The sequence below is a fragment of the Furipterus horrens genome, unplaced genomic scaffold (genome assembly GCF_987537825.1).
Source record: "Furipterus horrens unplaced genomic scaffold, mFurHor1.1.pri manual_scaffold_11, whole genome shotgun sequence".
Lineage (NCBI taxonomy): Eukaryota > Metazoa > Chordata > Mammalia > Chiroptera > Furipteridae > Furipterus > Furipterus horrens.
This window is the reverse complement of record NW_028327181.1, coordinates 31,732,344-31,746,491: the sequence shown is the minus strand read 5'-3', so window position 1 is coordinate 31,746,491 and position 14,148 is coordinate 31,732,344. Positions and strand designations below refer to the sequence as shown.

At 53.9% G+C, this 14,148-nt stretch overlaps 1 protein-coding gene and 1 pseudogene across 2 annotated transcripts; one reads left to right on the top strand and one right to left on the bottom strand.

Annotated features, from left to right (window-relative positions):
• Positions 1-1,436: 1,436 nt before the first annotated feature.
• Positions 1,437-6,190, bottom strand: LOC149997353 (signal recognition particle receptor subunit alpha-like). The gene is given in 16 exon segments (XM_090292285.1): positions 1,437-1,723; positions 1,854-1,962; positions 2,049-2,212; positions 2,622-2,749; positions 2,751-2,833; positions 2,926-2,948; positions 2,951-3,097; positions 3,392-3,478; positions 3,620-3,729; positions 3,851-3,942; positions 4,112-4,277; positions 4,395-4,559; positions 4,757-4,918; positions 5,086-5,249; positions 5,536-5,619; positions 6,164-6,190. Coding segments are annotated over 16 exon segments (1,839 nt in total). The 3' UTR covers positions 1,437-1,595.
• Positions 6,191-11,280: 5,090 nt separating this feature from the next.
• On the top strand, positions 11,281-13,603 carry LOC149997352 (FAD-dependent oxidoreductase domain-containing protein 1-like; annotated as a pseudogene). The gene is made up of 6 exons (XR_016514218.1): positions 11,281-11,314; positions 11,688-11,767; positions 11,950-12,046; positions 12,130-12,365; positions 12,586-12,690; positions 12,903-13,603. The product of XR_016514218.1 is annotated as an FAD-dependent oxidoreductase domain-containing protein 1-like (transcript).
• The last annotated feature ends 545 nt before the right edge of the window (positions 13,604-14,148 follow it).

Here is a 14,148-nt window from a genome sequence, read left to right as displayed (position 1 = left end):
CTATCGTGGGCAGCGTTCCACAGTGAACTTACAAGAACCCAAGTGCGGCTCCTAGGAAGAACCAGAACCCAGAAGTTGAAGGCTGGGGCTTTGGACAGTGGGGGGGGGAGGGGACGTTCCAACTTAATCCTTCGTGCGGCCAGTTCTTGGCCTTTGTTTTTTCCCCCAGTTCTTGGCCTTATGCAGCCTGTTCGTTGGAGAATACCCGAGCACCAGCGGGACCCCGATGCAGCCCCCCTCCTCACCCCGAGGCTGGACACGGGTTGTGTCCACGCCGCTCATCAGTGCGATACCCACTCAGGGGGCTGCTGCTCAGCACGAAGGCCTTGGGGTGTAGCTGCCAGGGACTCACCGTTGCCCTGGTGACACTTTTGTACTTAGTTTTTCAGTGACCTTAATGGCTGTGTTTTAAAACAAGACTTGAAGCTCTAGTTTCTAGACCTTTTACAGTGTACAGTATTTTATTTACCTGAGCTGTATTAAAAATTTGTTCATGTACTTCCCAGGGTCGTGGTTCTACTCGTAGTCACCTTAGAAAACTGACAAGCCTAGTTTTTGTAACTCCATTGAAATTTTAAAGGCTCTGTTCCTTTCCCCGGCAGAGGGGTGACCTCCTTCTCAGGACCCCTTGTTCCGGGCTCCTCAGAGCCTTGCTGGTTCCTGCTGCTTCCCTTCTCACCATAAACCCAGTAATGTGATGTGGGGTTTTAATTTTGAATCCTGTATACAGTAACTCCAAGACTAAAAGGCCATTTATTTATGAAATTTATTTTCTCACATATAAATTACGCCCTTCTCCGGGCAGACAGCCCTCCCCTTATTGCACTAGAAGCTCGACAGTAACACCAAGCTAGAGGACAAGTCTCGGCAGAGGTTTGTATCCTTCAACGTAGCGCTTGTCTACCAGGCGCTGTGGGCAGGGGGCGGACACGCCGGGGTCCCTCAGGAAGGAGAACTGGGGGAGGACAGCTCGATACCCTTCTGACAGGTGGTTTTCTCCCAGGAAGGCGAACATGCAAAGCATACATCCGGGTTCTGGGCGTGGGGCAGAGCAGGAGGGTTGAGAAGCCCAGTGCAGCACCCCAGCTCAGCTCCCCTTCTCTGAGGGAAGAGGGGACTCATTTTTCTCTCATGTGTAACAGACCTTTCTGGCCTAGCTGATGCTTTGCAGAAGTAGGATGAGGTCATCGTCAGAATTGGCAGCATGAAGAACAGGCCATACACTGCCACAGTATGCTTATTATGCTCAGATGTCCCTATGACCACACTCGTTAGCGAAGTTCTGGCATTGATCTTCTGACCAGCGGTCAAAGCTGCAATGGGACCAAGTCTGCAGGCAGAGCGATGGGGACTCCTGCCTGCGTAGGGAGGGCAGGACTGTGGTGAGGGTGCGGGGGATGAGCAGTGACTGTAACATGACTTGGCCCTCCTTGCAGGTGGAAGCTGGACTGAACAGGGGTGGGGTTAGAAGGAGTCCCCTCGCTCTGCCTTTGTACTGCACTGAAGACAAGTTGCTCACACGCTCTAAAGCACAGCCTTGCTACGGGAACAGGGATTCTGGGGGAAGCGGCAATTTGGTATCGGGCAAGAGCATGTTAAGCCTTCATGAGGGCAGCCACCACAGCCTTGGCATTGAGACTATGTAGGTCACAGCAGGTCTGGCCAGTGCCCACAAACACAGTGGGTTTGCTTGTGATGAAGATCATAGAAATAGCAGCTCCCACTGACGTGGAAAAGGGGGCACCCAGTCAACCCAAGGAACCTTCTGCCCACTCGCCTAGTGACAGGCTTTGCAGCAAACAGCCTCAGCTCCCTTGGGAAGGATGGCCTGTCCCTGCCCTCCCAGCTAACACTCATGTTTACCTTGTCACCAGTGGTGTCAGACTTGGTGAGGACAATGCCATCAATGAGCCGAGGTGTTTGAGCCACAGAATGATCAGCCAGGGCTCTGCTGAACTTGGGCTGGAAAGGAGAAACAGGACATTCACAGTAAAAAGCACCTAACTGGCCAAAGCTGAGGTTGGGAAGAACCGCGCCGTAGCCCTCACCGGCTGACCCACGGCCCTGTTGCCCACTAAGGCTTCCCCCGCAAACAGCACCAAGTCGGGCGTGTTGACAGTAATGAGCTTGGCCAGGGCAGTCATGAGAGGGGCACTGTCTTGCATGCGGCCAGCTGTGTCCACGAGCACCACGTCAAAGCCTTGATTACATGCTAGAGAGAAACAAAGGGGTCAACTCCCAACTCACGGACTGTCACGCAGATTCCCAGCTTTCTCCCAAGGAGTCCTGGCCTGGCGACGTTTTTGTCTATCAGTTTACTTCTTGGACTCTGGACGTGGTTACAAGGTAGTGAGAGAAAAATATTTTATGGCTGACCCTCTAGGCATAGGAAAAGGATGGCAATTTGATTAAGGCGACTGAACAGAGGTTTCTTCAGTTGGGATGTCCTGGCTTTGCTTGCACCTACTCCTATTACCCAAAGCAGAGCCCCGCAAGCCCCCAGTCCTGACTTGGCACTGAGCCTAGGTGCTGGTAGGGTAACCCTGCTGCTCAGCATATTTTAAGGGAACCCAAGGAGGGAAGGGGCCCAGACAAGCTCCCGGGCTTTGTGTGCACTGAACCAAAGGCAGCAGCTTCCATGGCGAAGCCAGCAGCGTCTTTGCCGTAGCCCTTCTCAAACACCTGCACCATGGTGCAACCACCGTGACTCTCAGGGGGTTGTAGGGCGCTCAAACGTCGGGTGTGTGCACAACTGTTCCACAGCCCCGGCACGAAATGAGTCACAGGCGGCAATGAAGACACTGAAGCCATTTTCTAACAGCCAGAAAGGGATCTGCAGAAGAGGCAAAGGAAACTTGGCACCTAGAGCCAGAGTTGCTAAGACAGTGAAGAAATGTCGTCAGACAGATGGGGAACTGCACTGACCTTGGCAAGATTGATAGACTTCGCACGCCATTAACCCCACAGAAGGTGACAACATACAGACGCTGATGACGCTGGGCATCCATGATGTTCCGGAGCATGTCCACATGACGCTGCGGCTGCAGAATCGGTACCAGGGACTCTTGTAGAGCCTGCTTTACTGTGGAAGTCACTGCTGAAAGGGGGAGGAGGGGATGCAGCCAAGAATCCCAAAGAATGTACCCAAAGAACGCCCAATGGCTTTCTTCAAGCAACTTGAATCGGGATGATACTACACCAGGATCTTGCCCCGGGAACCCATACCATATCTGATACTGTCCTAATAAACACTTCACAAGCATTAAGTCACCTAATAAGAGGTTCAGAGCTTAAGAGATTTGTCGAAAGTCAGAAGGTCCATGCACTTCAACTCCTGGTTCGCACAGTGGCCCCCGCCCACACCGCACTTCTGCTACAGGGCGATACTCACTGCTGAATGTCCCCATCACTTTCCCTTCCAACGTGTTGGCCACGGATTCACAGAGCTGGACTGCAATGTCTGCTGCTACATTCTTAGCTGAGGGGAGAGGGGGACAGGTGTGGTGTGAGCACCGTGTCATCAGTCAGCAACCCCTACAGTACAGCTAAGAAACGTGTTTGTTCTCCTCTCCACCGTCCTACGCCATCCGCACGAGTCCACCTGTTCCTTAGAACTTACCAGTGAGGTGATCACTCATCTTGTCCAGCACAGATTCCATGTCTTCATGACTCAAGCTCTTGGAGCCCACAAGGCCCTTCAGCATCCCGAACATGCCACCCAGAGTCCCCCTTGGTAGCACTGCAGGCCAGGAGATTACGGATACGTGAATACATAGAAAGCCAGTGGGCGGGAGTCAAGTCTCATGTACTCTGGAGCTACACGCACCACCCACCGCCTGAGATTTCCTACCTGGGTTTGGTAGGGCTCTGAGCAGCCCCTTCGTCATCTGAGCTGCTGCAGTCCAGATCCTGAAGCTGCCCCCCAGGCCCAGTCCCTTGAATCTGCAGGGTATGGGGAAAGGCGATAGGATTAGGCATTCTAAAGGTTCTGAGAGGGGAAAAAGCCCAGGATTTACCCTGTCCACATTGCTCTGTCCCCCCACTCAAAGAAATCGAAGGTACTGCCCTCCTGTCTATTTCCTCCCCAATTCTCTTTAGTGGTAACCTTCACTCTGGCCCTGGCTGACTTACAAGTTGATGTCTCAGGCAGGGCAACCTCTGGGGCTCCGTTGGTGGTAGGGGAGCTGTAATCCAGGTCTTCCTTGATAACACAGCCACCCAGAGCCCACACCCGCGGTACTTTTCTGCCCCTTGAAGGATCTGACTTTGTGGACTTGCTGAAAGGGTTACAACACAGAAGGTTATGGTGAAGAAGCAGGAAACATCCACCCAAGAACCGGAGAAGGCCCTTGCCCCCAACATGGCTAGACTATGGCAAAGGTTACAATGCTCACCTGGGCTTTTCTATGCCCTTCCCATGTTTCTGAATGACCTCCTCCCGCTTCCTCTGTATCAGCCCCTCTTTGGAAAGCTCTACCCCATTCTCAGCCCCCACTGACTTCTGTGCAGGGACCGTTTTGCTGGTAGCCAAAGGGACATCAGAACCTGTTAGGAGAAAACTCAGTGGAGCAGAAGGACCCGATTCCCACAAAATAGACAATGGGAAAAACATCTTCCAAATCCGTTAAGGGAAATGAGCAAACTCCTTGGGGCTCCCAAGGACTGGGGATGCCAGTGCAGGTGGTGGGCACCTGCATGAGGGAGACGGGCAACGACAGAAGAAAAGGGAGCCCCTCAGTGTCCATGGAGTGCAAACTAATCTTCCTTCTTGGCCCCCTTGTTTTTTTTATTCTTTGCTTTTTCCTTGGGCTTTTCACCCTTTGTCTCAATCACGGGTCTTACAGGCTTCTTGGCCTTCTCAGAATCTTCATATTTCTTCGTGGTATTCGGAACCCGGACCTTGCTGCTCTCTGCTTCACTAAAGAGAAGGAGAATGGAATAATGTCCAGAGAAAGGACCCTCACACCAGGAAGATAACGTAGGACTGGGCAGCAATAAACAGCTTACTACCCTTGAATGGGCCTCAGGAAGGGAGGGAGCTCATCAAGTCACAGAAATTGATTTTGGAGCAGAAAAGCCTCTCACCGAAGGAGCTGCAGAAAGTCATTTTGGAAATCAAAAGTGCCATTCAATAGACTCAAAGCACTTTGCTGCTGGGTCTCTGTGCGGTACTTGTCCTGAAGCAGCCGGTGCACATCATCTGTCAATTTGTCGACATACGTCGGTGTTAAGATCTTCTGAAAACCAACCTGTGTAGGGAAAGAAACAGAGAGCGAACAGATCTGCTTACACGCCGTCCCAGAACAGAGGGAAGCCAGCTCAGCCCAGGCCTCCAGATTGGCTGAGCCGTCCGGCAGGTGTCCCTGAGCTGAGGGTGGCCCAGCTCTCTGGGCCCGAGTTTCTTCCCTTCACCCGCACCCTCCTTGTCTTCTCAGTTACTTCGTCGTATAACGCCTTCTTCAGTTAATCTGGGTTCTCTTAATAACCAGGACCGTGTTGAGAATGCACCTGTCCCTCTAAAATTCCCCCACTTGCCACAAACGCCAGCTCGAACTGGTTGTCCAGTTTATACTTGAGTGGGAGCGCTTCATGAGTGAAGGAGTTGTTGCCTCCCCTTTCCTGGGAAGACAATATGTCTCAGAGTTCACACTATTCCCCAGAAAACCCAGTCTTGGGCCCCTCAACGATTGCCTTTGGGAAGGAACCAATGGGTGTGCAGCCTGAATGCCGGGCGGCGCGGAGCGGTGACGACCTGCGAGCTGTGCCAGACTTAAAGGGTCGCGCTTGACGAGACCACGCTCAGAAGAGCCATGTTACATGGGGCTGTAGGGCCAGGCGCAGGCCGAGGCCACTTGGGTCGGGGGCTAAGCACGCTCAGAAGAGTCTTGACTCTGGGTGAAGTTGAGGGCACCGGAGGGTGTCATGGTTCTGGGGTACTCCCAGTTTCTAGCTATGTGACCTTCGGGACTTGGACCCCGACCCACGCCTCGAAGACAGTGGGTCATCTGGGAGAAGGGGGTAAGCTTGCCCACTGGAGCCTGTGAAGCCTGGGTAGGTGTATGGATCCCAAGGTTGCCCTTCTCAGGTGACGAGTCCTAGATGTCTCTACACCTCAGCTTACTACCAGAGTAAGACAACAGGCTGACTCACTGGCTGCACATACGTCTGAAGTCCTGCTCGCGTGCAGCATGCGGTGCTCAGTGTTGTGGCCGTGAAGGAGGGAAGAGAGGGTGATGGTTCAGTATATGCCCTAGAGGTGCCTGCATTGAACGTGGAGAGGGAAGACTTTCTAGACCAGTTCAAGACTGGATAGACCCCAAGTCAGTATTGTAGAAATATTGATACGTGGAGCAGATGGCAACTGAGATCAGCTTTGAAGGATGTTTACTGGCTTTGGGAAGGTGTGTGTTACAGTGTCTGGAAAACTGAGCAAAGGTTAGGAGGAGGAAAGTATTGTCCTTATGCAAGGAGCTAGCCAAAGCCATCTAAACAGTTTGAGCAGTAGTATGAAATGTATGGACAGGTAAAGGAAGCCCAGATCAAAGAAAGATTCTAATGCTGCTGAACTTTGTCTTGGAAACAGTGAGAAGACTTGGACATTTGTGAGTTAGGTGTTAATGACAAAGGGTTCGTTTATTCAAGATAGTTATTGAGCACCTAGAATGTGCCAGGTACTCTGCTAGGCCAGAGATTCAGTGGTGAAGAAGGCAGACAGGACAGTAGGAAGCAATCACAAGTAAACAAGTTGCAAATGTGTTGCATGTTGCAAAAGAGGCTCACAGAGCTGTGAGTGAATTTGACAGTCTAGTGGGGGCAGCATATCCTGGCTGGTTTGGCTCAGTGGATTGAGCGTCGGCCTGCGCGCTAAGTGTCGCTGGTTCGATCTTCCAGTCAGGGCACATCAGAGAAGGAAAACTCTGATTCCAAAAAACCTCCGCTGCCTTGCGGCATACCTCTTCAGGGGAAAGGCTAAGGGAGTAAACCCCGACGGAAAATCCGGAGCCAGAGTCCCTAAGGCGGTTTGACGTTGTAGTCAACACCGGCAACTCCTGCGGCGCACCTGAAGCCAAGCTGTATTGACTCTGTCTTTCCCTTGGATCCTTCAGCTGCGAAGAGAGGGGGGGGTCTGCTGCATGGGCAACAGCAGACCCTCCATATCACCCTGCCCAGGCTCTGTAGCTTCAGCTTCACTGGAGAGGACACTCCAGCGCCATCGCAAGATGTCGATTCAACACGGGAGGAGACAGATACCGTGTCACTCCCGAGTCGGACTGCACAACCATTCTCGGCGGTGCAGATAGACTCTCAAGAAGCTACACCATCGTCTCTCGAGACGGACGGCTGCCGAAACGAAAGTGGGGGCAGTCAGAAATGGTTTCCCTAAGAACATACCTGAGCTGATATCTAAAGGAAGCAGAGTTAACTAGGCAAAGGAGTGGACCCAAGCTTTCAAAGCAGAGAGCACACCTGTGTGGACTCCCTATGATGGGAGGGAATAAAACTCCATCAAGGAAATAAAGGAGCTGGAGTCGGGGGTGGGGAACCGCAAGATGAACTGAAGCCAGATCATGTCTCATGGCCATGTTTACAGACCTTGGACTTTAATCCTTAGAGTAATGGAAAGCCTCTGGAGGGTTTTTAGCAAGAGCGTATGATTAAATTAGTGTTTAGAAAAGATCAAGCTACGATGTAGAAACGAATTGCGGGTGGGGGTGGTTGGCAAGAGGGGAATTAGTGGGAATAGGAGGCTTTTGCATTAATCTGAGAGATCATGGCTGTTTGGACTAGGGAAATGGTGACAGAAAAGGGGACAGATTAGGGAGCTATTTTAGGAGTCAAAGCCATCAGGATTAATAAATAGGACATGGATGTTAGTTTGCTGGTGGTGACATCCAAGATAAGGTGCCACTCAGAGGTACCATGCTTCAGAGGTTACTGTGCTGGGACCTCTTGGTTCAGGAGCCTGGGACATCCAAGGGGAGATGACAATGCAGTCATGCAGTTGAGTGTATGAGCCTGGGGCTCACGAGAGAGAGAGATCTGCAGGGGAGGTAAGTATACTTAGGTCACCTGTCCTAGGCAGAGGGCATAGAGTATTAATTTTAGGGAGCTGAATCTTGTGCTGAGCATGATGCATGAAAAGGAGAAGAGCCTAGTAGCACGCAGGCCATACAGCGAAGCTGCGGAATACTGCTGGTGCAAGTCGACTTTATGAGAGCATGACAGCGGGGACTGCCAGCTCAGTGACAGTTCAGCTCACCTTTTTCTGTGCCGTCCCCTAAGTCCCTAGCGCCTGAAAGGGAAATGTAGGGCCCTTTCTGACCATAACTGCGTCCCACAGACTGGGCTGGAAAGGTGTCCGAAATTAAGAAGGAGATCCAGTCAGTTCTTCCTGGAGAGGACTGGAGTCCACTGTATGACACCAGCCACCTGCCCCCTGAACACTCGGACGTGGTGATTGCGGGGGTGGGGTGCTTGGCCTGTCGGTGGCCTATTGGCCAAAGAGGTTGGAGAAGCAATGAGGTGCGGTCCAGGTGCTGGTGGTGGAGCGGGACCACATGGTGAGGTCTGGGGTAGGACAGAGTTGTGAGTGGGGCTTGGACCTGGATTTTACTAAGGATTCTAGGTGCAAGCAAGTGGGAGAAAAGACCTCAATCTTTTGGCAGTCCAAAGGGCAGAGACTGAGCTTTGGACCTGATTGAGAAATAGTCCCAGGTTCTTCCTCCCTCAGACTCCAGACCTTGACAATACAGGTTTTGCTTTTGAAGGACATTGTACAGTTCTGGATCCATTGAGATGCCACAAGTCTGTCCAAGAGAGCCTGCATTCAAGTTATAATGAATAGAAACAGCGCCCTTTTAGGTTTCATTACTTCTGAAGTTTTGACCTTATCTGCTCCTGTTCCTGCTGCCAGCTAGCCACGAATCCTGCTACTCTGGCCATATCCCTCTAGTTTCCAATTAGTAGATTAAATGTTAACCCCTTGCCCTTGGCCTTCCGGGGCAAAATGGCCTTATCATTTTGTACGAGTGTGCCCAGCCCTTTCTTGATGACCGACTCTGCTCTGCAGAGCTGCTAGTGAGGACGTCAATAAGAATGGCCCTCTGGGCTGCTGGATGACTTACAGATGGGTTTGTCCATGTCAGCGCCTCTTAGATTGTAAACCTGGACTCCCCTTCAAGTTGAGGTGCATGGCTCACAGCTTCCATGACAGTATTCTGCTGCTGTGCGGCAGGGTGCTTTCTGGTCTACCTCAGCTTCCCTTGTCCTCCCGCAGTATTCCCGGGCCTCCACTGGCCTGTCGGTGGGCGGGATCCGTCAGGAGTTCTCCTTGCCTTGCCTGAGAACATCCAGCTCTCCCTCTTTTCAGTCGACTTTCTATGGAACATCAATGTACGTGCAATGCGATTTGGAGGTTGGGGTGGTGATCCCTCCTTTACCCCAGAGAGAGGAGCAGCCCAGCTGGCTCGGGGAAACTGGGAACAGGTGCAGGCAAGGAGGAAGCAAAGCCCCTCCTTGTTTCCCAGTGGGGTGCCTGGAGGAGGGCTTCCCTCTGGGCAGGGCCGAGTCCTGAGAGTTGTCAGTGGGGAAGCCGGGAACGCTCTCCATCCTTCTTTAAATCAGTTTCTCGGAGGAGCTATTTTTGCCCATAGGATTACCTGGCTATTGTCGACGACCCTCCCCTGGCCCCCAGTTCAACCCCTCGGGTTATCTTTTGCTGGCTTCAGAAAAGGATGCCGCACTCATGGAGAACAACGTGAAAGTGCAGAGGTGGGTGCCTGGCACGGCCTCTGAGTTGCTCAGGACTGGGATGATGGAGCTAAGAAGACGGGTCCCCATCTCTGGGAACTTAGTCAATCAGGAAAGGCAGGCGCATGCAGAACTGCAACACCCTGTGCTAAGCGCTGTGTATAGATAAGGACAAAGTGCTGCTGCGCCAGGTCCTCAATGGCCAGATGACGAGAACCACCTAGGACACATCCCAGACCTAATAAATGAGGACTTCTAGGGAGGGGCCCAGGTATAGCAGGCATTTCCTGTGAGAGCCAGAGAGGGAGTATTCTAGGCTTTCCAGGCCATGCAGTCTAGCAATCACTCAACTTGCACTTGAAGCACAAAAGCAGCGATAGACAAAAGACAACAAACAAGTGAGTATGGCTCGTGTACGAAGTAGGCTGCTGGCAGACGTGGCAGTCCTGCCCTAAGTGACAGTCCCTATCAGTCGAGGGCAGGCATCTTCAACAAACACTTCTCCACGTCTCACAAGTGACCTCAGGCAGTGTCCTAGATGCTTTACAAATATTAACTCCCGTAATCAGCAGAACATCCCCGTGTTCCGTGTGGGGAAATAGAGGCACAAACAGCCAGTGAGTGGTGGCGCTGGGATTCAGACCAGGCGGTCTGGCTTACAGGTGTGGCCTTCTAGCACCTGTGCTGCTGCCTTTGGACAATAGGGTCCCGGGGGTGGGGGGAGGGTGCTCCTGCATGTGATTGTATCAGGAGGAGGGCAGGAAGGCTGTCCCCAGCAGAGTAGGGTGGAATGGAGGCTCACCCCGTTGTGAAAGGACATGGAATAGTTTGGGGATGGCAAGGAATTCAGTGCGGCCAAAGGGACACCAGGGTGTTGGAAAGGAATAAGGGGCCAGGCGCTGAATCGCTTAGGAGGCTTGTCCTCCACCCATTCAGCACGGAGAGACGGTGGGGGAATCAGGCAGAGACAGGGCATCCATGAGGTAGACTCCCCGCTTGTGGACTTGGGTCCGTACCGCTTCCTTTCTGCACAGTCGTTTCTCTAACACACACTCGCGCACGCACACACGTATACAGACCCATGTGTTTCTTCCAGGCAGGAAGGAGCCAAAGTGTGTCTTGATGTCTCCTGAGCAGCTGCAGAACAAGTTTCCCTGGATAAACACAGAGGGAGTAGCCTTGGCGTCCTGTGGTGGGGCTTGCTTGCTTGCACCAGGGTCAGGGGCACAGGCTCCCCACTGGGAGTCTCAGCACCCTGCAGCCAAGTCAAGGAGAGGCGCGCCCCTCCTGGCCAACAGGGCCCTGGGCCGTGCCGGCTCTGTTCTTCCACAGGATTTGACTCAGTCCAGTCGGTCAACATGACCTTCCCCAGCTTATGAGCCCAAAAAAGAGCGGCGGGTTGGGAAATACATTAGGAGAGGAGGGCTCTAGTCCCTCTTCATGAGTCCTCTTTTCTTCGCAGGGTTGGAGGGTGAAGGTTGGTTTGACCCCTGGTGTCTGCTCCGGGGACTCCAGCAAAAGGCCCAGTCTATGGGGGTCCTTTTCTGCCACGGCGAGGTGACACGTGAGTCCGAGGCCCCACGCCCACTGCTTATATCCTCTGCCATCCAGGGCGCAGGCCTAGACTGCGTCTTATTGTCACTCACAGGCCAAGCAAGGGTTGGTGGGGAAGGGGCTTCTCCCCTGAGGGCCGGTCCTGGGCATCCTGTCTCCAGCCGCTGACTAGGCTTCCGCCTGCCTCGTGATCTGCTTGAAGGTTTCAGCACGCTCCGGTCCTGAGTGTGGCCAAGGTCGTTCCTGTGATCCTCTCTCTTTGCTTTAGTGTCTGTGGGAAAGCTCCCAGCTGCCCAGCTTTCTTTCCTTAGGACACCAATGGAATTCCCATCTCCTTCCTCTTCAAGACCTCAGGGGCTTGTTTAATTTTCTTTCTCCTGCAGGTTTCATGGCTTCCTCTGAGGAACAGATGGAGACCATGACTGGGGAAGAGGTGACTTTGAAAAGGATCCACGAAGTCCATGTAAGTCCCTAGCCTAAGTATCTTCCTCACCAAAGTGTAGGGACAAGAAAGGTATGACCATCATTCTGATCTTCTACCCCCTTGCTAGTGTGGGTAAACTGAGGCTCAGGAAGAACTCTGCCCCTCTCGGTGGCCAGTGTGTGAACCAGGCCCTCCCTCCCCTCCCCTCCTGGTGCCTGCAGGTGAAGAGGGACCACGGCCTGGAGTACCAGCCTGTGGAGTGCGCCATCGTGATCAATGCAGCTAGGGCCTGGTCTGGGCAGATAGCAGAGCTGGCTGGTATTGGGAAGGGGCCGCCTGGCACCCTGCAGGGCACCACGCTCCCTGTGGAACCAAGGAAAAGGTGACTTCCCCCAGGGCAGCTGAGGAGGTTGGGGGCGGGGGGCAGAAACAGCATAAAAGGTTATTAAGCCAGAAGAGGGGAGAGTTGCCGTTCCTGCCACGCCCTAACCCCACGCGTGTCGGCAGGGACGTGTTGCTGTGGCACTGCCCCCAGGGACCGGGCCTGGAGGCGCCACTCATTGCAGACACCTGTGGGGCCTCCTTCCGCCAGGAAGGGCTGGGCACCAACTACTTGGGTGGCTGCAGCCCCACCAAGGTGAGCGAAGCAGGGTCGGGGGCTCTGGGGGGGACAGGCTGACGATCATTAAAGGGGTGGGCTCTCCAGGAGGGCCCAGAGCCGCTCCTGGGGGTGCAGCCCCTCCAGGTGGAGTGGGGCTCTCTTGTCCCCATCCCCCACCTTCTGAGGGGGGTCAGTGAGATCTGGCTCTGTCCTGTGTCCCAGGTACCATACACCTTGTCCCCGCCTCTCACCCCAGGAGGAGGAACCAGACCCAGGGGACCTGGAAGTGGACCATGATTTCTTCCAGAACAAGGTGTGGCCCCATTTGGCCCAGAGGATACCAGCTTTTGAGAGTCTGAAGGTAACTAGGAGACATGACCTGGAGCACTCGGCCCCTTGGAGAGCCCGTCCCCAGCCTTCCTCCATCTGCCTCACAACTGCTGAAGGACTCTGTTGGTCTAAGGGCCCGTCCCACCAAGCCCCCAGCAGCAGCGGCAGCGGGCCCTGACCAGGAGTGGGGGCGGGGTGGACCGGCAGCCTTCCCGAGAACCCCAGCCTCTTGTGCCCCTGCAGGCCCAGACCGCTTGGGCTGGCCGCCATGACAACACCTTTGGCCAGAACGGCGTGGTGGGCCCCCACCCACTGGTTGTTTCAACATGTACTTTGCCACGGGCTTCAGTGGCCATGGGCTCCAGCAGGCGCCCGCTGTGGGGCGAGCGGTGGCGGAGATGGTGCTAGAGGGCCACTTCCAGACCATCGACCTGAACGCCCTCCTCTTCAGCCGCTTCTACTTGGGAGAGAAGGTCAAAGACCACAATATCTTCTGAGCCTGTAAGCTCTTCACTGGCCCCATTTCCCCATCTGTCATCCCCTGGCTCAGATCCTGGCCCATGTTCACATCGTCCTCCCCAGCACCACGCCAAGGTCTCCTCCCCCCTCCTCTTGTCCAGGTGATTCTGTCGCCATGTGGCTGGGCAGGTGGGCAGACTGCAGGTCTGAGGTCCTGCGCCTGAGGCCCAGGCTGACAGACAATGATGGGGCAGGACCCTAGGACTGATCCCTGGCCCAGGCTGATGCCACCCACGAAGGTAGTCCAGCTGGACAGGACACCTCAGTGGTCCTGTGCACTATGGCCCAGGACTGGCTCCTTCCTGGTACCAACCCAGAAAGAGCATCTCTGCCCTTTGTTGCATATCCCTGCAGAGCCGGGCAGGGAGCATTCCGGTGCAGCCTTGCCCAGGTTTATCATCAATCAATAAATGTGATTAACTCCATCTTGCCAGTTTTCTGTCCCTCTTTTCTCCCCATGGCAGTTGGTTTTGAAGTGCCTGCTGGCCTTTGAGACCAGGCTGGGAGGAGCGGTCTAAAATCCTTGTTGGCAAGCTAGTGCCTCCTTTCCCCCACTTCTGGGAGAGGTGTGCTTGTGGAGGGAAGGAAGGTGTGCATTCCTCTTCAGTATCTACTCAGCTCTAGCTGTCTGGTGTCCAGGTCCACGGCTGCACATTAGACACACAGCAGCAGCAAACCTGAAGGGTGAGCAGCTGAACAAAGTGAGTGCAAGGGGGAGGGAGGTGATTTCAGGCAGATGGAAAACCACATGCAAAGGCCTGGGACCAAGCAGCAGCAAGATTCAAGGGACTAGCTAGGTCATTTGTCCTAGCAAGATCATGGGGTAAGAGAAGAGGTACTTCAGGGCCAGGGGCTGAATTGCCATGCTGTGGAGCTCGGATTTCATTCTGTGGCAGGGGCCACTGAGGGGTTTTCAATGGGGAAGCAACATGATCAAATTTTCCTTTTAGAAAACTCACCCTGCCTGCCT